Source organism: Octodon degus, unplaced genomic scaffold (genome assembly GCF_000260255.1).
Source record: "Octodon degus isolate 3935 unplaced genomic scaffold, OctDeg1.0 scaffold00057, whole genome shotgun sequence".
In the NCBI taxonomy this organism is placed as follows: Eukaryota; Metazoa; Chordata; class Mammalia; order Rodentia; family Octodontidae; genus Octodon; species Octodon degus.
In genome coordinates this window covers 4,392,029-4,415,618 of record NW_004524633.1, presented here as the reverse complement: position 1 = coordinate 4,415,618, position 23,590 = coordinate 4,392,029, and the positions used below count along the sequence as shown (strand labels likewise).

The 23,590-nt window shown below is 45.1% G+C and overlaps 1 protein-coding gene and 1 pseudogene across 7 annotated transcripts in view; one reads left to right on the top strand and one right to left on the bottom strand.

The window, feature by feature from the left end:
- The window catches only part of LOC101575050, a 783,209-nt pseudogene that overhangs the window by 692,240 nt on the left and 67,379 nt on the right, over nucleotides 1–23,590 (top strand).
- Lepr (leptin receptor) overlaps nucleotides 5,747–23,590 on the bottom strand; it is an 81,556-nt gene continuing 63,712 nt past the window's right edge. For 4 of the 7 annotated variants that reach the window (XM_023718347.1, XM_023718350.1, XM_004633980.2 and 1 more), the window contains 6 exons: nucleotides 22,509–22,725; nucleotides 20,496–20,678; nucleotides 19,103–19,198; nucleotides 17,805–17,907; nucleotides 16,799–16,874; nucleotides 9,108–11,071 (listed from right to left, as the gene is read on the bottom strand). In XM_023718347.1, coding sequence (XP_023574115.1) covers nucleotides 11,054–11,071; nucleotides 16,799–16,874; nucleotides 17,805–17,907; nucleotides 19,103–19,198; nucleotides 20,496–20,678; nucleotides 22,509–22,725 — 693 coding nt within the window. In that variant the 3' untranslated portion in view covers nucleotides 9,108–11,053. Of the gene's footprint in view, nucleotides 8,034–9,107; nucleotides 11,072–16,798; nucleotides 16,875–17,804; nucleotides 17,908–18,421; nucleotides 18,502–19,102; nucleotides 19,199–19,521; nucleotides 19,823–20,495; nucleotides 20,679–22,508; nucleotides 22,726–23,590 lie in introns of those variants that run through there. The other 3 variants (XM_004633979.2, XM_023718349.1, XM_023718351.1) reach the window with 3 other exon arrangements.

Sequence of the window (23,590 nt, the reverse complement as noted above, 5' to 3'; positions counted from 1 at the left end):
AAAAAATAAAATGAATGGACAAGAACTCATTGAAGGTTTAATTACGGGCTGTTCATAGCAAATGACAAAATTGCGACCTCAGAAAATGAAGAGAAAGAATAACCTCCTCTTCGCACCCCTGTCATTGTTAGTGGTGGAAGCTGGGGCTGGCAGAGGCACACGGAGCTTCCAGGACGGTTGGCTGTCGGTGACACTCACGGCATGGCCCACATCCCTGTGAGGAGCCTCGCTGAGGGAGACAGACCAGTTACACGAAGGCGACGACGGGACCTCTGCCACAAGCCCTGTTTCACCGTCTTCTTCAACCTCGAGGGTCTGCAGGCCTTCGCGGATGGGCGGCTTCCCCGCTGAGAGCCAGCGCCCTGGAGGGCTGCAGCAGCGAGGCGGGCGCCTCCTCCTGCTCCCTCTCACGTGCGTCTGGAACACATTCCCGGGACTGGAGTTGGAGCTCAGGCTAAAGACTTGTGCTCAGAGAGCCAGTTTCTGAAAGATTTTGTTCTCTTTCCTGGCTTCCCTTCCTCCCACTAAAGGAGGTGCTACGGTTGTGTCTAGGTGTCCCCCCAGAGCCCCACGCAGTCATGGGTGGCTTCGAGAGTTTGTGACTAGCTCATGATCCAAGGCTGGGTCGTGGGAGTGAGTGCTGCACCCGCCCTGGGGCAGGCAGCCGGAGTGCAGCGGGAGGGAGGGAGGGAGGGAGGGAGGGCGGGAGGCTCGCTGGGGCCGCGGCTCCTCCCGGTGCTCCTGCGCGGGCTGTTTCGCCACCTTGAACTGCTGCCCTCTGCCATTGCGTCAGCTTGGCTGAATCAGCTCCGGCGCTCCGGGCATGGGGCCCCCACCCTGCAGGCGGGCAGGGCCCAACCTGGGGCACCATTGGTTCCACCCTGGGGCGCCAGTGAGCTGGCACTGGGGTGCGATTGGATCCACCTTGGGGCGCTATTGGGCCCGCCCTGGGGTGCGATTGGTTCCACCCTAGGGCCACGGGCCGCCCCAGAGTGGCTCAGCTCAAAAAGTGGATATAAAGGAGTTGAGGAAGGCTTCGCTGCCGCCCTGCCCCGCTTCCTCGGAGAAGTGCCAGGCTTCGGAGGAGCTTGATCTTCACAGCGGAGCGCTGGTCTTTGCAGCCAGTGTACAAGAAAGAGAGGCTTGGTGGGCGCCGCGGCGGCTGCTCCTCCTCTGCTCTTCATTGTTTTCTGCCGCCTTGAACTGCTGTTGTTTGCCCTGGAGCCAGCGGAGTACGACTGACCTCCACAGACTGTGAGCTACATAAACCTCCCCTTCCTTCATCTTGAGTGTCGGGCATTTGCCCCAGCAACGGGTACAAAGTAACTAAGACAGCCCTGCACCACCCTGCCTCGGAGAGAGCCAAAAGTGGGGACTGAAACCTCCACAGCTGTGAGCTGAATAAACCTTTCCTTCCTTAAGTTTGGGTGGGTGTTTGTTCCAGCACGGACAGAAAAGTAACTATCGTGGTTGATACGGTGTGAACTTGAGAAGCTAAAAGTTTACACAGGCTCAGCAATTCTGCGCCCTGGGACGAGGCGGCCCCTCCCTGGGCATGGAGGGAGCACCCTAGAGTCACTCAGCTCCAAGAGGATATGAAAAGGGAACTGAGGAAAGATAGAGCTTGCGGCTGCCTTGGGGGAGCCCCAGTGTGGAAGGGAGGCTTGCCAGAGCCCAGCTGCGCCTCCTCCCTTGCTCTCTGCTGCTTTCTGCTCCCTTCCATGTGCCGCCCTGCCTTGGAGCCAGCAGGGTGTGGGCTGAAACCTCCGCTAACTGTGAGCTAAGTAAGCCTTTCCTTCCTTAAATGTGGGTGTCAGGTGTTTTGTCCAGCAATGAGTGAAATGTAACCGAGACGGTCACCCTCTGGGCCCATCGGTCTTGAAGATGAGACTGGTCCCTGCCCACACCTCCCAGGAGCGATGCCAGCGCCCTCCATTCCAAAAGCAGCTGGAGGCCAGCCCAGACGTGATCGAAAACCACAGGCTGCGTGGCGCCCAGGATACCACGTGGAGACCTGTACTGTCGCTCTACACACCTGTAAAGAGGCAGCAACTGGAGCTCAACAGACTCACATAGAACCAGAGTGAAGACAGGGTCAAAAGAGTGACCTGCTTCACTGATGGGAGAGGACAGGGTAAAATCATGTGCAAGCAAGCCTGAGAGAATTTGTCGCTGTGCATCCTCTGTACAGAAACACTAAAAGAAGTTCTTTAGGATGAAGGAATACTATCCCAAGTGGAAAAACACAGTTGCAAGGAAAAGCAGCACACAAAAGGCCAATTCAAACAACTACTCATTTCATGAGGCATCAGTGAAACAATGCTTTGAGTGTTGTAAAGTAGACAGACCAAAAAAAAAAAAAGACAAAAGTAGCCAAAATGGCAGAAAGAGAATTGTTACTAAAAATCATTACTATTAGAGATATACAAACGAAAAAAAAAACTGTGACACACTTATTGAATGGCTGCAGATTAAAGGCTGGCAGTGCCACTAGCGGTCCCCTCCAGGGAGTGGTGGCACTGCCTCACACATGGACAGCAGGGTGCGTGCACTCAGCCAGGAGCTTGTGGTGTCTGTTACAGCACAGTACGCGCCCCTTGTGTCAGAGCAGGGCACGCAGCCGCCAAGGCACACACTCGGGAGGGGATGTTCAAGAGACCGCTGGGCTGTAACAGGAGGCGTCTGTGCCAGGCTGTAGGATGTGCTGCACCTCAAGAAAACTAAGATCGCAAAATTTAACAATGATTAGGTCAGTGAATCTCTAATAAACAAAGAGAGCTTTAAGCAAACAATATGAAGATAGGAAACAACAAATGGCTTAAACACAAGAAAATATGTTCAACTTCATTCAAGTTAAAATTAAAGAATCCAAAGTGTATTTTCATCAATTTTAGTCTTTTTGTCTGTCTGTCTGTTTCTCTGTCTCTGTCTGTCTGTCTGTCTGTCTCTCTCTCTCTCTCTCTCTCTCTCTCTCTCTCTCTCTCTCTCTCAGGATCAGCTGTTGAACTGCAGGGCCTTTTTAATATTTTTTGTTTTGAGACAACTTCTTACTAAGTTGCTAAATTGACCAGACTGGCCTCAAATTTGTGATCTTCCTGCCTCAACTTCTGATAAAGCTAGGATTGTAGGTGTGTAGCACTGTGTGTGGCTTGAGTTGGTTTCTTACCTTTGCAACCAAGAGTCTTGACAAGTATTTGTACAAAGTGTGCCCAAGACATAATTATGTCTGGAATGCATATGTTAGTATTATTCACAAAAATAAGAAATTAGAAATAAGTTCACCAATCCTGAATTGTTAAATCATTGTTGTTTGGTAAGTGGAATATGATGTGACTATTAAAAATATTGAAGTAGGTACATTTAATACGTTATATAAAAAACTCATCAAGATACATTATGGGAAAAGAATTACTTGCATAATCAGCAGAACACTATCTCAATAATGCACATTTTTAGAAAGCTGTAGTAGGATCTTAACAAAGGTTATCTTGGGCGATCGTGCTGCGACGGGGAGTGGCGGAAGACTCACCTGGGAGTCTATGTTCCGACATACTGTTGGAAAATTGTCTTGTGTGTGTTGTTTTAGTTACACTTTAAAATTAAAAAAGAAGAAAGATGGTAAGACTGAAGTAACGCACACAGTGGCGGCTCACTGAAGCCTCGCAGTCAACATGGGTGCTCTCGGGTCGCAACCAATCCAGGCTTGCTCAAGAGACAGAGAATCAAATTAAAGAGCCCTTGATCACAGCGATCTTCGTGGTGGCGCACAGGAGCGCTCTTCCACGCGAGCGGCGGCGCGAGCCTCCGCCCAGAACGTCTGCGATGGCTTCCCAACGCGAGGGGACCCGCTGCAGGAACTTTGAGGACACAGTCAAGGGACAGCGGTGAAGGAGAGTTTTATGAGTTCTTTACGCAAACTACAAGGATTACTTCTTCATACAGGTGGATAAAAGAACCCTAAAATAAACTCATAGTAATTCTATTTGGACCTTCAGTTCCCAAAATAGTAACGTTGCGCATGATTCACAAGGATGAAAGGGGGAGATATCTGGTCATCCAAAATTTTATGAATCTGAGTATATGAACAAGAAACCCGCCAGTTCACAGACCAACCAGGGACGCAGATCACAGCACTGACGTAACGTTTACTTCCCTACCTGCTGACCACGCAGGAAGTTCCCTGCTCGCCAAATACTCCAAGACAAATTTCTTTTTCTTTTTGAAGTAAAATTTTTTTTTAACTTTTATTTTCAAAGACAGATTTCAAAAGTATGGTGCTACAGTATGTGTCTGTAACTACAAAACGAAGTCTTGCAAATTCATTCTCCAGATTTTTTTGAATAAATGTGTTAGTTAAAATAATCTCTCCGAGGTCCTCATAAAATTAAACTTAATATTTAATGCCATTCATCTTAATCACAATTAATTTTGAAAAGCAGACATTTTCAGATGCTTTCTAAAATAAAACTTAATAAACTTTGTATAAAAATAATTCATTCAATATAAAACTCTAAGGGGTCCCTTCTTGAAACGTGGGTCACAGTGCCTCCAGCCTCGCACGCCTTTGTGTTTTCAGCTGCCGCGCACGCAGCGAGGGGCAGACGCGCTTCACTATTGGAAGCTAGCGAAGTGAAATCAGCGGTCCCCCGCTCTCTGGCGAGCGACTCTTCATGTTCTCCGTAGCCACACTTACCTTTTTATTTCAAGTGTAACTTAGCTCGATCACTGTAGCATGGACAATTTTATCTTTTTTTTTTTTTTTTAATTTGGTACAGGGTCTCACTACCTTGGACTCAGTGATCCTCCTCTCAGCTCCCCAGCTCTGGGATTACAGGCGTGCGCCGCCGCCACCACCACCGCGGCTGGTCTCGGTGGCCGGCACTGCACCCCTGGGGTTCAGGGCCCTCACGCATGCAGTACGCAGGATCAAACCCTGCTCCTTGCACTTGCGCTTAGACTGCTGAGCTATCTCCCCAACCCAGGCAAGGACAATTTTAATTTGGTGTTTTAAAATTTGAGAAAGAGTATCCTCAGCAATGAATGTTGCACAAGAGTTTCTGAAAGTGACCTCAAGCTGACCCTTGGAAGGCAGACCGCAGGAGACACTTCACTCTCAGACCCCTGGAAGTGGTGTACTGAGACCTTCTGTGTCCACCTCCGCTTGAACTTGCTGGCTGCGATGGCTCCGGCTCCGCATGGGCCTCAACGCACCCTCCTGGCCCTCACAGCCACGGGAACCGGGAACGTTCTTAGCCTCTGGCAGTTGGTATCAACATTGCCAAAGGAAATTGTGGTCAATTCATTTGATATTTGGAAAGAGAGTTGGTGGTTTGTTTTTTAATCATTTATTTATTTGTTTGCTTGGTACAGGGTCTTTCGCAGCTCAGACTCATAGTGATCCTCCTCTCTGAGCCTCCGCAGCTCTGGCATTACAGGTATGCGCCACCATGCCGGGTATTGGTGGCCAGCGCAGCATGTGGGACCAAGGATCAAACCCAGGTCCTTGTGCTTGCCAGGCAGGCGCTTAGACCGCCGAACAATCTCCCTAACCCCAGGTTTAAAGACAAAAAAAGACAACAAAAAGAGTTCCTTAGCTGGGACTAAAACCCTTTACTCCAAGTCCAGCATCTCCCTGGACCCTCATCCAGTTCCTTTCAGTATTTGAAGACTAAACTTAAGAAGGACAGGCGTCTGTCCCTCGCCACCCTGCCAACCGGTAACTCACCTCCACTTGGGCACAGGATTCCTCCAGAAGGCCCTACTCTGGGAAGTGTGCCTCGGGGTTTTTCTAATCTTTGAAATTCAGGATTTCAAGCCGGGAAACATACAATTGTGTAAATCCTGACCCATAACTTAACTTTAAACAATTTGTACTTGAAGTTGTGATTTAAATGATTAATTTCTGAGTCTGTCATACAGTTCAGATTTAAAAAGACTGATTAGAAGCTTACATTACCATTAAAGGTTTTTAAATTAAATTAAAAATAAGTTTCAGATTTATTATAAGTTTAAAAGCCCAAAGATTGTATTTAACTCCTTGCCTCCTAAATTATGTTTATAGAAGACCTGGGAAGAAAAGGTGGGTATCTCACTATTCTAAAGTATAAGACACTCTAAATTGTCCCTAAATTTTTTAGAATAATCCACGATTTAACAGCTGATAGTGTTCTCCGGGACCAAATAAAACACTGTAATTGTGACGTAATCTTTTCTCACCCACCAACTCTGTGACGTGAGTCAAATGACTTAATCTCCTAATCCTTAAAAGGAATCTAAGAGTGACAAATGCCTGGTACAGTTATTGCAGTAAATGACTTACAGTATCAGCACAGTGACTGGTTCCTATAAAGAGTGAGTGCTCAGAAAGTGAGTAAAAAAATAGTTTATGTGCAAGTGGAGAAGGGGACAAACAACAGTGGGTCACCACACTCAGAGACAGGGACATCTGGCCATGGAACTAGATCATGCAATGGCCCTTTTAGCATACTGCAGAGAGAAAAAGTATGACTGGCTTGTGTCATCCTCAGAATCCTGCTCGCGGGCGCTGCTGTTCCAGTGGATGATCTCCTGTGGTTCGCGCCTCAGGCGTGGCGCATGGCCACTGGCCACAGTGGCTGTCTTCAGGGCGGCCACCTCTTAAGCCAGGGCTCACCGCTCTACGCTCATCACTCATTAAATGCCTACTTCACATCACAGTCAGGTAACAAAAATACAAACACATCACAGACTTCCAAAATGTGCACGGGTGCCTGGATGGAGTACAAGTCCCTACGTGTATGAACCAGGAACACAGACAACTCAAGGGGAATCACCCTCAAGACAACAGTGGTATCTCAGAGGTTAATTTGAAACCTTCTTTTAAAGATGATGCTGTAATAGAGAATGTTCATTTTTCTAAACAGGTCTCAGGTTCTCAGAAGGAGGTGCTCGCTGGGTGTATTTCGGGCTAGAATGAGGCTTCCCCACAGTAGAACACGAATCGGCTCCTTGGAGCAGTCCGTTAACTGGGCTTGGCTCACGAAGGCTTTCTCACGTTTCTTTTCTTTTCTCCTTTTTTAAAATTTTTTATTTATTTATTTATTTTGGTCTCTCTTCCTGATCAATGTCAGACAGACAATTTTCTCTCTCCCCTGTCCACAGCTGTAAAGGAATCCACGTCCCTTCCTGTGACCCATCAGAGCACAAACCTGAAGATCTCCTGAAGGGACTCACACGGTCAGGTCACACATCTTGTTTTCCATGATCTTATGAGTCTGAGTAGAACAAGTCTGAAACTGGGGCATGTAAGATACAAAAGCCTTCTTACCAGATGCTCCCAAGTTGAAATTACTTTCCACCAAGTGTGAGCAGCTGTCCTGGAGGATCCTGAGATCAGTAAATAAACAGTGGGGCGGAAACCGGCACAGTACTTCCGATTCCTCAGGCAAAAGCACACCACTCTCTCTCTTTTTGACCGAGGTGACCTCTAAATAATAAACAGACTTCTCACTCTGGTTTTTTTCAGGGAAACTTCCCGTCAACTCCAAAAGTTCATCCAGTCCTTCTGAGAAGGAAAGCTGCGGCGAAGTCACGTCAGGCTGCTGATCTGACAATATGAAAGCTGCCTCGGTATCCATCTCCCAGGAGCTATTGGAGATGGAATCTTTGAGGGGAGAACTTCTGCCGGAGCCCCCCTCACCCGGGGAGCTGTGACCGGGCCCTGGTGCTTCAGACGCTTCAGACTTGGAGTTGCTGAGCAGCGTGGCATACTTAACCGAGGGCTGGCGTGGGCTCTCGTCCTCCCAGCTCACCTCAGTGCTCGTCCTGTCAGAGAAGGGAGGGCTGTCACACTGGTCACTCATGCCGAGGGAGCCGTTTTCAGGGTCAGGCGCTGTTACAAGCAGGGACACTAACGCTGCTGGCTCTGCGTCTTCTTTAGTTTTCCATGCTGTGTCCACACTGATGTCTTCTGAAATGGTCTCGGGCTCCAAAAGAAGAGGACCAAAGGCCACCGAGCCTGCATGCTTGGTGAAAAGATGCTCAAATGTTTCAGGCTACAAAAAAAGACATATTTTAATGCTAGATTATGTTAATACTTTTACTCCCTGATGCCAAGCTTGCAGAAACACAAGCATGGATAGTTAATAGGCAGAGGCATAATCTGCCACACATTTTACCATAATTCAACTTCAAATATTTTAGGACTAAAATATATCAAAATCATAAGAGAGGGGAGCTTGAGAATGGGATGAAACGGACTCGGGCTTGAGTTCTTCTAATCCTGTGAGCATGAACGAGGACATTAACCTTTCTGCCTTTCACTTACTTTGTCTGTAAAATACCAAGTGTTCAACACTCACTTCTTGGGGGTGTGGTTAGGAACAGGGCAGTGTCTGTTGGTGCTTAGCCCCCTGTAAGCCATCGTGACACTAACTGGAGCATGTCATCCTCTGAAGCATCCCTTGTGCTTGGCAGTAAGTTACATACCTACAAACAAAATTTAAGCCCCAACTAGAGAAAATAAACTGCAATAAAATCAAATGAGCAAAATGTGTCTCAAGTTACTTAAAATAATGATTCTATGACATAAGACATGATACAAAGATAAAATAATTGTGGCTATGAGAATTGCTGGAGGCCCTTAGAAAATAAGAGCTAATGATGCTTATTTATTGAAAACAATGATGATGAAAAACAGTAACAGACTTGTAAATGACTACTTCTTATACATAATTTCATATAAAAATGTATATGATAGATATGGAATGAAGACAAATACACGAGACAAATGCACATCATAGTTTTATAGTAAGGATGATTACACCACAACAAAAATCGTACAAAGCAGATACAAATCAAGAATCTATATGCAAAAAGCTCAATTCATACAATGTGGACATACTGAAAAGATAAACGCATAATGAAAAACACCATGGATACATCACATTGGCAAACTGGCACAACCGAATGAAGTGCTATATGTTATATACCACGCATGTTACTGAACTTTGGAATTGTACATTTTCTTTTTTTCTTTTTTTTTGTTTTTGTTTTTGTTTTTGTTTTTTGGCAGAACCGGGGATTGAACTCAGACCCTCGCACTTGCTAGGGAAATGCTTATTCCACTGAGCCATCTCCCCGCACCCTGGAATTTTACATTTTCTAAATGAATAGGTCTGCCTAAGCTGTGGCATGCCCAGCTGCTCTTCACAATGGCAGGGGTTTCCATATAAAAATACAAAATTTTAGCACATGTTCAAACTCTTAAGTGAAACACATTAGTAGTTAAAGCTGTGAATGAATAAATGTATCCAACAATATAGTAATATTGGAATAAACTAAAAAAAAGATATAAAAATACTGCATAATGACAAATACCGTGCTAATGAAACTTTTTCTGTTATTCTACCAACATGATATAAGAAGAAAAGATATCTCATGTTTCCTTTCTTTCTGACAGGAACCTGTAGATTTGTGATTTCCTTCAAACATTTACTTGGCCATTCCACTCTTTTCTAAAGGTTTCGTGAATGTTTGTGCATGTGTATGTGCGTGCATGCAATGAACTGTTTTTAAATTTAAATACACTTGGAAATTAAGAAGAAACTAGATGCTATCGATATGGAAGCAAGAAATAACCCACAGCATGCGGTCATTCTCAAATGTGTCCCTCAAGTGCATTCCTGTTTGAGATAGTTACTGTTTCCTAAAACTTCATGTCAGGTAACTCACTATTGTTGAAACCAAAATTGTAGATGCATACATTATTGAGGCATATGACACATAAAGCTTTACTAAAAGTATGTTTGGTTAACGTTCTGTCACAAATATCAAACATTTTGAGATTTTAGAGCAGTCTAGGCACATATGAAATATGTACTCAGCTGGCCGGAATTAAATTATCTGTTCATAATTTTGCACTTCAATGCTGCACTTCAAGGACATCTGTTAATGATCAGTGAAGGAGGGAAAAGACACGTTCTTCCTGCTCTCTTCCAGTTTTAAGACACACTAGTAACGCTACAAGTAAAATCTCAATACAAGTAATCCATAGGTAGCTAAGCGTGGCTATTCCTTGGGTTCATTCCTGAACTCTCTGGCTTAGTTTGTCAACAACTGAGCATGCGTAGGATACTAAACTCACAGAACTGGCAAGTGATCTGTTTTCAGGTTTTTAAAAAAATGTCCATCCTCACCACGAACTATTCGAGACGCTCCAGAGAGTCTTTCTTTGCATCACAGCGCATATCCCCGCCTACCAGAAGTCTGGGGCAATTCCATGGAAAGACATTAGACTTAGGCAAGAATTAGGGGAGAAACTGCACCAGAAGTGTGTGTTCTTTCCAATCTGGGCATTCCAACCTGGCTGGGTAGGGCTATCCTGTCGTGAACTGTAATTTCCACTGGTCTGCGACCTGCACAAATCCCATCTTCCGGCTTTCTCTGGGCCGCACTGAAGTTAGCACATGACACATCACCAGGGCCATCGAAAACTGAGATTCTCAGATTGGCCAAAGTTAGAAGTACAAAAGCTACCAGACATTCAAAAGAGCAGCCAAACAGGCTAATGCATAGGCTCAGTGTCTAGCGGGAAATCTCAAGTGAAAAATTCAAGACATAAAAACATAAGCTAGTGCTTTGTAGGCACAGACCTTGTGTTTGCAAAGCTGTGAGAAGGTGTGGCTGTACTGGACGCTTAGTCTCAACGTCATCTACTAGATACATGATGGCATCCGGTAGCTATGTTCTAATATATAGTCATAATTTTTGGTTTTATGACTATGAAAATGACACATAACAAGCCAGAAATCATGAATATTACTTTTAAACTTTAGATGACCTGAAAATCACTAATCCAAACTGACGTGGATTCAATCCTGTACTATGACCCAGATTTACACATCTATATTAAACCTTAAACAAACATAATCCACCATATGTTAGTTCTCAATTGTTCAACTGAATCATTTTTTAGATTTGTTCCCCTTCTTCCAAATGTAAAAATCTTCTAATATCCTATAAACTGTTGGGAAGTTGGCACATGGCGTTCAGCAGCAGTGGTCATGATTAGACTTCAAAGAATGTCCGTTCTCTGTTTAGATAAAATAAAACAAAATAAGAAAGCGAAACAAAAGGTCACACAGGACAGAAAGGGTGAAAGATTTCAAAACATTTTCTGTTGCGCATGGCCCTGGACTCTGTGTGAAGTTCTTGTGTCACGCTACCCTTGGGCACCAGCCCAGGAAAGGAAAAACATTAAACTCAAGTAGGAAATTTTGGATTTTAAAAATGTGTGCCTTAATGCCATACTGTAAAGATAAACTTAATTACCCAGCAGAAGGAAAAACTGGCCAAGAAAAACAGCAAAGGGGAAAAGGGGAAATCAAGGAGCTGGGAAAGTGGGTGTGGGAGACGCAGCACAGCAAGACTGGGGTGTTGGGAAGAAGAGGAAGAAACGAACAGCGAGGAGAAAAGTTTGAAAATGAGGAGAAGGAAATACGAAGACAGGGAAGAAGAGGGCCGCAGACCCTTTGCTGTGGGGTGTTTTCCCATGTAGAACAGAAAGGTCTAATGAAAGATGGATGCCTGTGAAGTTATTTGGTTGAGATTACACAGCTGATTGGGGCAGAGTGAGGACTCTGACTTGGCTCTTCCTTTTTCTGTTCTGACTATTTCTAAAGCTCGGGGAAAGAGGAAAGAAGTCCCAAACACAAAATTTAGGCAAGAGTATGTTGTATTTCTTTTCTACTTGCTCCGATGGAATTGAGCTGATTAAATCATATTTTCTCTGGTTCTTTATGACCTGGGGGGTATAAGGAATAAGAAATAACAAAACTGAAATGACAGTTGAGGGTAGATGCTTACATGCCCAGTAGATCTACACTCTAGGGCCCAGTAGAGATCACTTCTTCTAAACAGAACATCTAACTCGAAAGGTCACCAGGTCTTCCACATTTACAAGGACAATCTTGGGACTTTGGACACAGTTCTGACTGAGATCTATGTGACAGTGCTCTGGACATGGACAGTTGGTGAGCTCTTTCTTTGAAAACCTGTAGCTGACTGCTAAATAACCCAGGAGAGTCGTTCGAGCCCAGGAAAATTCCACCTGGCTTTAGTCTTGTGTAGCACCCTTCAATTAAATTATTAAAGACACCCTTAGAAAACCTGTCAGAAATGCAGACAAAAGAACAGAGCTGAGCCAGGGAAAAATAAGAGAAAATATTGGGAAATAAACTTTAAATTGCAAAAGAATGAAATGAATTAAAGTTAAATCAAGAGTCTCAAAATATCTCTAAGGGAAAAGCTTCAGATGTTTTGGATTTAGGAGAAAAAAAATCATCAGTTAGGCCAAAATGCTAAAGAACAAAGGCACAAACTAAATTGAGAAAGGTTTGTCATCTTTTATGCTGTGAAATTTGAATTACAAGAAAAGCAAGGCTATTGAGTCCCTGTGGTATATTTTCCCTCACCGAAAACTCAGTCCTTATTTAAGATTCTGATCTCTAAATGTAGAGACGCTGTGTGAAGAAGGATTCCAGTTCAGAAGGACAGACTGAACACATCTGCCTCTCCTCTCTAGATCCTGCTAGGGTGCACGTATGTGACTGAATCAAACGCAGAGCCACAGTGAAAAGGGTGACCTGAGAAGGGGGACAGGGAACGAGTCAGCTTTATTTTTCTAATGATGGAAATTTTATGACCTTTAATTAATTATTTTTCATGTATTTAGTACAGGGCCCACAGGGTCTCACTACGCAGATCAGAGTCGTAGTGATTCCGTTTCCAGCCTCCCAAACGCTGGGATTACAGCGCACACCACCATACTCCATCTCATTTGCTGTCTCAGTGCGCCCCGAGGGCAGGGCCAGCACTGCAGGCCGGGGATTGAGCCCTGGTCCCCGCGTGTGCCTGAGCAGAGACCTTTAATTTATGTAAACTTGCGCACCACACGAGGAAACACCTGCTTCGAGGCCCTGTTCTCACGCTGGAACACAGGAGGGAGCCAGGGAATCACACCGCTGAGCTGTGTTTCTACCTTTACATTAGAAAAGAAGCAAGAGGAGTACTCTTAACTCATTTGTAAAAGATGGAAGGCCAGAAGGGCCGAGCTAGACCAAAAATAAGGCAGGCAGCTGAAGAGCAGGGCAGCTCCGGGGAGGTGTGGCAGCGCAGGAAGCCCGCGAGTCCTGCCCAGCACAGAGCCGCAGACGAGGAAACGGAGGTGAAACAGGAGGAAGGGGGCCCCCGACTGGAAACCGGGGCGGGCTGGGCACCCTGCCTATGGCGGAGCTCTGCACACTCCGCTGAACCCCGAGGCGCCTTTGTGTACAGACCGCTCCCACGCTGAAGGCCGGAGGGCTGGTTCCCCAAAGCAGGGAGAAAGAGGGGCACTCTCCAAAGAATTGCTCTCTCAGGGCACACCTTTATGCGTCAGGGTAGAGCCCCGGCTACTCACCTGCGACTGTCTCTGTCTATGCGTCCCAGGCTCTCAGACAACCTGTCTACGACTTTGTCCCAGTAACAACAAAGGGTAAAGACTGCCTGATATTTGGAGGACCAAGATTTAAAAGAAGAAGAAGGGGGCTGGAGATATTGCTCAGTGTCATAAGCGCCTGCTGGCAAGCACAAGTCCCAAGTTCAATCCCCAGTGAAGGAGGAGGAGGAGGAGGAGGAGGGAAAGAGGAAGAGGAGGAAGAGGAAGAGGAGGAGAGGAAGAGGAAGAGGAGGAAGAGGAAGAGGAGGAGAGGAAGAGGAAGAGGAGGAAGAGGAAGAGGAGGAGGAGGAAAAGGAGGGAGAAAGAAAGACAGAAAGAAAGAAAAAAGACGGTCTCAGAATGCAACCTTTCCTGAGGTCACTCCTAGGAAGGATGTGGTTAAGAAAGATAAAGAAAAGGATGCTGGGAAGCAGTAATGATTAGAAGCAAGTTAAAGGAACATTCAAGAGTGCTAGCTTACAGCAACTTTACAAAAGGCCTAATCCACTTTGAAGTTGGAGGAGAAAAGGATTCTGGGACAGACTGTACTAGAACAAGTTTCCAGCGAAGACAGGGACCAGATAAAATAGTTTATGTAACAGAAATATACAGAAGCTTAAGCTGATAGAGAGGCAGATGGATAATAGGTGGTGAGTCAGATGATAAGCAAGCGGGTAGATGACAGATGAAAGATGATAGATAATAGAGGGTGACAGATGGCAGCCAGATGATGGGCAATCAGAGGCTCTAGGAAAAGCAATGAAAGAATGAAAATTCAGAGAAAAGATGAAGCCAACTAACATTTCACACAATTCTGATCAAGTAGAAGGTTTCTAATGCCTTGCTCTAAAAACTTCCTTGGAACTGAGTCCACCAAGAAACATAATCATATTATACTACCCATTTCTACAAGGAATGCTTACAAAATTATACCAATCTAAATTCCACACAGTGGCTTGCTATTTTTAAAAATGAACCCATGGGCAAAACCTATCACAGACTGTTTTCAACTAGCAAGTGTAGTTAGTAATTTCTAGTGATTGGAAAATAGAGGGGAAGTGGAGGAAAAGCTAGCCGAGTTTCTGCACTGATTTTACGAAACAAAGAGGAAGACTCTGTGATAAAATACAAAATGGAAGTGGAAGTACATTTTTCTGAGGTAAAGGAATTGAAAAAAGTGACAGAGCAGTACATGCCGGAGCAGGAGGGAAGAAACAGAAACAGAACTTGCACAAACAAATCGTGTATTAGAGCTGGAAACCAGCAGCTGAGGTTACCGCTCAGCGCAGTGAAGCCATGTGACGTTTTTACAGCTGTGGAGGTGACTGTCAGAAAAAATCAAAACCAAGAGAACAAAAGAAGGAGCCCTGGGAACGCAGGACTGCAGAGGAGGGAGGGGAGGAGACTACTCTTCAATAAGTGTCCTGCATGCTATTTCATTACTAAACTGTGCACATGTATTTCTTTCAAAAAGAATGAGATATAGTATCAGAAGAATATCCTTTTAATATGGCAAAAAATGTTAAGGTCTGCACCCAGAGAACAAAGGGACAGCTGCAGCCATACACCTTGCAGCTGTTTGCAATGCACAGGTGAAAAGAAAGCTCAGGTAATTTAAATATGTAGCCGGAGGGGAGTGGATGCAGGAACTCTGGTCGCTTCCTGAGGGCAGCTACAGTGACTCTGTCACCATGGAGATGTCTCCACAACGGCACCGGCAGGGACAGTCCCCACGAGCGATGTGGATGCTGTACTGATGCTGACCACACCCCAAACGCCTGCTGCCCACTGGCCACGCACAGGATCAAAGCACAAAATGGATGAGCGTGCACTACGCTTCGGCAGAGTTTGGAAGCGAACAGCTGCCTGTGCTTCTTATTATGAAAAGGAGGAGGCACGAATGCAAGATGTGAAGGCACCGCGTCTGCACAGCGGTAGCCCTCCCCCGGAGCCTGCGGTCACACACACACACATTCTAGTGAGCCACTCTGCCACTGAGCCACCCTGACCCTCACTATTCTGTCTGTATGTATTTACATTATCTAAAATATTGAAAGGTGAAAGAGTGTAGTGTGAAAAGAAGGATCCTGGGGAAGCTATATTATTTTGGATCACATATGGAGTCACTCTATGGCTATTACCAATGCCATGCATGTAGCAGGTTAAAAGAAGGGTTTCTTTGAGAAACATCTCAAAATAATGGCTTTTTAAAAATTTGGTGCATTTGATTTGCATGTTTAGTTTAGTAAATATTTCAATTTATTATATACCAAAGAAGGGCAATGATAGCTCAAAAAATGGAAGAAATTAGTATTAAAGTACATTTTAGAGACTGTGTGAGAGGTGTAGGAATTACAGGACCGACCAGAACACTTACATAAAAATCAGATTTCCTAAAAATGGGAATCTAGAAAGCAAATAAAAGAAAACATTTTATGTAAAAAGTATCACTTCCTTTAAAAACGACTGTGTTTAAGTCCACTTTCTTTGCCATCACAGAGAGCTCCCGAGCTCTGGCTGAGGGGTTACGCCTGTGCTCAGGGCAGGCCACTGAAGGCTTGTCACAAATGAGGCATGGACAAGATGTGGCCACCAGGGACACTGTGGCCTCCGAGTATCTGCTCTTATACAACACAGTTTACATGAAGACTAAATTTCATTTTTCCCAATTTTATAAGTAGAAAGTCAACCTTGTTACAAAAAGATTAATAAAGCAGTCACTAAGCTCTAGGGTCTTTTCTGAAAAATTCTATTATAGAACTAAGTTCAAAAGTTTTTTTATAGTTGCTTATTTTATTAGGTCTTCTAGCTTGAATGGGAGCATGTGAGCATTAGCTTTAGTGAACATGTGAACAGAAGCTTCAGTGGGCTGACTGCACGCATGTCTTCAGATTGCAGCATTTAAAAATAAGATTATTTATATAATTTTAAGTTTATTTAAATAATTATGGGTATTAAATAATACAGATCATTGATCTAAGCCTCTTGGCCAAGGACAATAAGTTTGTATCAGAAAGGACAGCCCAAAATCTCTCCTTCCTCAGGTTTGACTCTAACTCTAATGCTTACTTTATTGTGCATCATGACTAGGAGAAAGATAGGTATTATCAGCTCTCATATGCAAAAAGCAGCTACGAAGATGTTCAGACACTGCGTTTGCATAGTGGAATTCCCCTCCCTCCAGGTCACACACAGCGACCTAGTTACAAATCCTACACAGACTCATGATAAAATGAATAAAATAAAAACTCTTACAACTTGAAAAATGTTTAAAGATCTTGAAGCCCTATGGCATCTAAAATGCAATTATTTATTCTGGATTCAAAGTATTGAAAAAGTGACCTTCTGAAAGTTAAGTCCTTGCGCCCAGGAGCAATTCTTGGGGTTGGGAACGTCTTCCCAAAACAGCTTTTTCATTCTGCAAAGGATAAACAAGCATTAGAATCACATAAAAAATACATATTGAAAATATTAATCATTAATGAATATGCACTGCAGAAATTAGTAACCAGTTAACATCAGTAGGGTCAGATTCACATTTACATTCTGTCCCATGACAAGTTCCACTAAATTCCTCTCTAGATCCAAATTAATAAACAATATTATAAAATAGCCCACTTTTATCGAAGGCTGTGTAGCAGACACTGTTCTTCCTTCTGCATAGATTTTAGATAAAAAATAAAACACTAAAAATAGCCATCCTGTGTCAGAAACATGGCCCATGAACTCACACGACTAAAAAGAAAAGGCTTTACAACCTTCTCTTACTTCTTTTTGCCAGAAGACAAACATCTCTGCCGACAGGAACCTAGGAGATAGCAGCAAAACTCAGCCCAGAGAAAGAGAAGGTGGCTGGTGCATCCTGGGAACTCAGGGCCCTGGTGCATCCTGGGAACTCAGGGCCCTGGTGCATCCTGGGAACTCAGAGCCCTTTGTGAGCAAGCCAGGCCATGTGCTGCAGCTCCGCAGGAGCCAGCTCCTGCTGGTCAAAAATGAACTGGCTGTCCCAGGCTACCGCTAAAGGCCCACTTTGAAAGACTTGTGACCACTGGGAGAGTCCTCCACCACATCCAAGCACACCCTGCCCAGGGTTTCCTGTTGTGAGTACGTCACTCCTGAGCACACATAGAGGTGGGAAGTAAACTCTTCTTTGAGGCTTATGTTGGCAGAAGGGAAAGCCATCATAAAGGAAGAGCACACTCTCGTTTCCATGCTGCCTTAGTGTATAGGGCGTGGATATAAAAACATGGTAGTTCTATAATATTCATGCTTTGGGCATTTATTTTATCTAGATTTAAATATGCTTGGAGGCCTTTCCCATAAAGATTCCTAGCACCAAGAACAGTACCTTTGGCGTGATATTAACAGTGTCCCCAGCAGTAAGACGGAAGAAGAAATAATTATCGGCACAATTACGTAGAGACCTGCATCATTCGGGTGCCCTTCGTCAGCTGAAACAGAAATAACAATTCACACAGCTCCAGCTGAAGGAAACACTGATTTCCTTCCATATCAAACATCATAGGAGACTTCTTTCTGATTTCATGATTAATCAGAATTTTCTTCCAAACTATAAAAAAGAGGAAGATTAAAAGTATGTTATGTTCGGGGGCCCGCTCCTTAGCTCACTTCTTTAAGTGGCTGCTGCAACGAAGCAGTCAGGCTCAGGCTGCTGTGGTTCAATCCCCACAACTCAAGCCAGCCAAACCTGCCCTGAAGGCATTGGGAGCAAAAAAAAAAAAAAAAAAAGTATATTATGTTCATAGTAGTAAGATAATTATTTTGCTTAGAATTGTGCTTCAAATCTAACAAAACAGCTTTGCAAAATTGTTTGCCAAGTGCCTCCACCTGCTCGTTCTTAGACGCGATGGGACACAGCCCGATCCCATTTTTGAATCCCAGCCTCTGCTGCGGAAGACCCCGACGGGCCAAACTCCCAGTCCCCACCCTGCATCCTGCTGCGCGCGGTGAGCGCCGGCTCCCTCTCCAGGGCCCTTACGCTACCCTTTAGCCGGAAGTGCTCGCCCTTTTGTAGCAGGGCCTTGCTGCAACGGACCCACAAAACGGCATTTCTGGCCACCCTCATTAAATCTCCCGTCTTAATTCCATCTCTGGTCATGGCCTTACTCTCCCTTGCGGAGCTCACTTCTAGCTGAAATTACACTCCACATACGTTACTGCCCATGACTCCCGTTAGAACCTTGGATTTAAGTTCAGCAGGCCCAGGGAGACTTGTTCGCTCATCCAATGTCTAGTCCTTTGTGCAATGTTCAATAAACATTTATTGAAAAATATACAAATAAACAATGAAATTCTTTTTATTCTGTAACAAAGTCAGTTCGCTCTTGAGGCTACATTATTTGTCTTGATTGAATCTGAAGACAATTTAAAAACTAGTGTCAAAGTTTGGCTCTCCAGATGAAACGAGATGAATCAGAAATAATAAGAGGCCCAGCAGGTTTATAGTTTTATTTTTAGAAGAAGAAAATAGTTCTTTTTGATGTACCCTCTTATACATCTATGTGTATAAGCCTAGGAACTCTTCCACAATTCCATAAGAAATGTAATAATCCACTGGCAACATTACTTCTAACAAAGTAAGAAACACATATAGGTGTAAAAAGAAACTAAATGTAAAATGTTTACCTTTGGTGAAGCCATTGATTGTCTTTGGTTTCCCCACTCCTTCCGAAAATATTGGGTACAGACTAAACTGATACTTCTCAATGGGGATAAAATAATCTGTGGAGGAAAATGTAAGAAGAGCTCATTCATTTAACCACAACTCGGTGGAACCCGTGTATTAAAAAGTATGCCCACAGAAATCAGCTGTTGCTCATGGACCTATTGGTGACTGGGGGAGCTCCATCGCTGGAGCCTCCAAGTTTCCAGCAATGATAACAATTTTCCAAATAATTAGCCAAAAATCTAAGACAGATACAGAAGAGCATAATCCTTAAGTCCTGTTCCTCTTAGAGCTAGTCTGTTAAGTTCAGGCTGCGTGGGCTTGTGCCCCGCCCACATGTCCTCCCCCAGGACGGCGTCCCCTCCCTCCTCACCCTCCCGGCTGGTGGCGTCCCTTCTGTAGGAATGTGCTCATTACTCAGTCTCCCACTCAAGGTGTCAGCGAGGCTAAAGGCTCTACAAGTCCTGGCAAAGAAGACGCAGAAAGGAGTCCTCCTGCTGCACGGGAAGTGCTCCCCTGGGAGCAAAGCTCAAAACGTACCCGGCAAAGGCTTTTAGAAATCCTCATCCCTCAGGAACGCTGGTCCAGAGGCAGAGCTCCTGGCACCTAACTTCTGTGCCCCTGCCATAAAGCGAGTCAGACAGGCATGGCGTAGGCAACAGTGGTAATGACTCAGCCTGCTTCGGGACAATCCATAAGTAAGTTTACTGGATGCCCAATTCTAGGTCTCTGAGATGAAGTGAAGGCGCGAGCCCTGTGGATGATGTTGTGTAGTGAAGTCGTGGCAATCCTGAGCTTCCCCGCGGGTCCTGGGCACCCACCCTGACCTGAGGGGCTCTGTGACACACACGCGTGCTCTGTGCATGCTCACCCCCTGAGGCAACTGGTCTACCGCCTCGAGCCTCCACTGGCCTAAGTTGCCAGGTTCCAAATGCTCACACTTGGCCAAGCACTGCCATTCATTGCTAGTGACTTATAAGTGGTTGAAGAAACAATTTGGCCATGGGTGTTAGAAGCCATTGAAAACAGCTTTAAAAAGGTAAAGCTGGAAGAACATAAAAAATCTCAAATAGAAATGTTTAAGTAAATTTTTGTAATGTGATCTAATCATTTAAAATAATGGTAGAAAGGGCTGGGGAAAAATATTGGAGGTGATAAATGATTCAAACTGTATAAAATATGTCAAAAATGTCAAAATAAATAGAAAGAAATTTTCAATAAGGTAATGAGATTGTAAGTATGAACGTGGCAATATCATCCACATTTTTGGAGCCCTCGTTAACTGCTATGTAACTTGATTATCTGTAGCATCGTACTAGTTCATGAGGATGTCTTCACGTGCAGCAAACGTACCGTGGATATAATACTTCTTTACACTTGAAGGGATTCTAAGCCACTTAATTTCATCATCTTCATCAAGATTCTTCCACTCAATAATAAAATGCATCAGGCTGTAATCACCGGGCGACAGAATCCAGGAAAGAATCACACAGCTGCTGTTTAAAGGGTATGCACCGAGCGACTGCACGACGTTTACTACAGGGAAGAGGGAAATTTTAGTTCCAAGTTACTGGACGTTTGCTCACTCTCTTGAGGCTCACATAACCTACCAGACAAAGGGAGGAGGAAGAGACGGCAGACAGTTTATGGAGACACGACGCGTGGCAGTAACCTACACACTGAGAGTCGTGCGAACAGCTAGGTACAGGGATGGAGGACACGGGAGAGGAGAAGGGGCCTGCCCGCAACCCAAGGGAAGGTGCCCTCAGGCAGGCTGAACAGTTCTCGGCTGGAGTCCTGCCCTGGCTGTCAGCCCTTCTCTCCGATCCCCCCGAGCCCTGCTCTGGCGCTGACGGAGCCCTGGCCCGTGAGCACTGATGCGCTCATGTTAACGCATCCTGCACAGCGTCCTGGGGCGACATCCCCGCCCCTGCAGGCCCCGCAGCTGATGCTGCAGACCCCCCTCTCTACCCGCCGTGATTCTCCGCCCTGTAGCCTCACTGGCCCTCCTGACATCCTGTCCCATGCCCCAAGTGCTGCCCATCGGGCTGCTCCTTGGCCGGGAGCCAGCACACTTGCCCTACCCCCAACCTTCCAGGGAAACTGAATTCCAACTCACACTTCAGAGTATACTTGGCTCTATACCACATGCTCAGGGCAGCTTCTCTGACCCTCGATGCCACGTCAGGGTCCTTTTCCTTTCTTCCATAAAATTATTCCCTCCTGAGGTTATTTATCTCCGCTCATAGACACTCGCCATCTGATGACTTAGTGTCTGTGTCACCTCTTAGACTCCGAGTGGAGCCATCAGTATTAAGCTTCTCACAATATAATTTCAACCACTTAGTGGATTTAAGTGTAAGTGGAAGGGCAAAACATTACTGAGTAACCACAAGAAACTTGCCTTTTAGTTTAAAAGTAAGCATACTGTAAGGCAGGGTGCAGGCTATCCAAAAAAAGACAGAAATCACCCTGAGATTTAAGCAAGAGATAAGACATATGCATAGGTAGAAATTTCATGGAAGAAGTATACCTGGAAAGACCTTTATGAGTTGGTAGAGATACAGGAAATTTGTATTTTCCATTAAAAACATACTTTGAGTACATAATCCAGATTATAAACTCTTTGTGGAAATGGTTCTAAATTCTCTGATTAATAAAATATGTCAAATTTAGTGAAAAAAGGTTTACCACTCACATTAAATGAAGTCCACAGTAATTTTCAAGCCTCAGCAATTAGCCTGCATCTATATAGGTTGTCGTACTATTTTATAGGCATCATAACATTATTATTTAGTATGCTATATATAATAAATACTATGTATTTACAAGTGTAGAGCCATCTCCATTCACAAACTCAATTCTCTCCACCATTCTTGATCCAGACTGAACCAGGCAAGAACTGAATCAAATGTCCCCTGAGGTCAACCTCGAAGCTGACAGCTAGCTGAATGCTACCCAGTTCTCATCCAGTTCACTTTGGGACCAGAATTGTGGAAAGAATGGGGTTTGTGGACCAGTGCATCACAACTGGTGCCTCGGTTCATGAACTCAATCCTTTTCACAATTCTAGTTTCAAAATTCATTCCATGATTCATGTACAGGAAGAGAAATGTTGATCTACACCATCCATTGCTATAAAAGGTTAGAAATATTAAAATGTTCTCATTTATTATAAGACCATTTCAACAGTATTTTGCCACATAACCACAATCAGTGTGTAGTGTATTTTGCCTTTTTTTTTTTTTTTTTTGATACCAAGAAGAACTGAGGAGGCTGGGAACCCCAGGCTGCTGGGCAGGTACCCCCTAATGGGCAGGCCCTGCAGGGGCTAAACGCTGAGCTCGCTCCTGTGTCTCTGCTTACCTTCGCTCACGGGCCATGAGAAGGTGAGGTTAAAATTGGCAAGGGAAGCCCCGATGGAATTGATGGCCAGCACCGTGACCGTGTGCGCCGGCTCCGCCCACAGGAAGGTGAGCTGAGTCCGATCGCCCGCGTCTTCCGACCACGTCCCGTCGCGGGCAGTCTGATGCTTCACCACGTACCTCCTCACACTGCACAGAGAGTCACTTTTCATCAGAGGCTGTAGAAGACACAGTCACGGTTAATTTAAGGCCGCAGCGCAAGCTCCGGGGGCCCTTCCTGCACATCCCTTCGGAAGCCCAGCTCAAGGCGGCGAGCACCGCGTGTGTTGGCACCGAGGGGTGGGGAGGTGGGAGGCCGGAGGCCGCCGGGGACAGCCGGGTCTCCAGGCAGGAGTCTGGCAGTTGTGGGCCAGAGCAGCCTTAGTTAGTTGTCCCCTTTGGGCTGTTCACTGAGCCCGGAGAACAGAGGAAGAACAGCTGCGCCCACTGATGAGAACAGATAAGCTCACAGCTAGGACACTTTCCTGCCAAGAAGTGGCACTCTAATTTTAAAGAAACAAAGCCGGACGAGGAGTAGAGTTCCTTCACCCTAAAAAGCACTCAAGGCCTGACTCTCAGATTCTTGATGGAAGAAACGGAACATTTATGCAAAAACCCGTGATACAGATGCCATCATATAGAGAGGACACTCCCTTGTGATTTAGGTGCTCTTGGGGACAGAGGGCAAGGGACAGTCATGTTCTTTGGCAGTACTATGAATAACACCGGGTCCCCAAGGAACACTAGACATCATTTGACCTGATCTTACATTTACTCAGATGGAGCAAATGAGTCTAAGTGACTGTGCCAAAGTGCTAGTGACATCGCTATAACAGCCTAAGCCAAGAAGAGAAAGGCGGTCTTCTAGCTCCACGCTGATGTCCCAGCCACTACACCTCTTGGTTCTGCAATTCTGTCTCAGAAATGAATGAACATACAGACTGCAGAGTGCGCCAGATGGACGATGATGACAGGGTAAGAAGGAGGACGCAGCAGGTGATGAGGTAGTAGGTGGTGAGGTAGTAGGTGGTGAGGTAGTAGGTG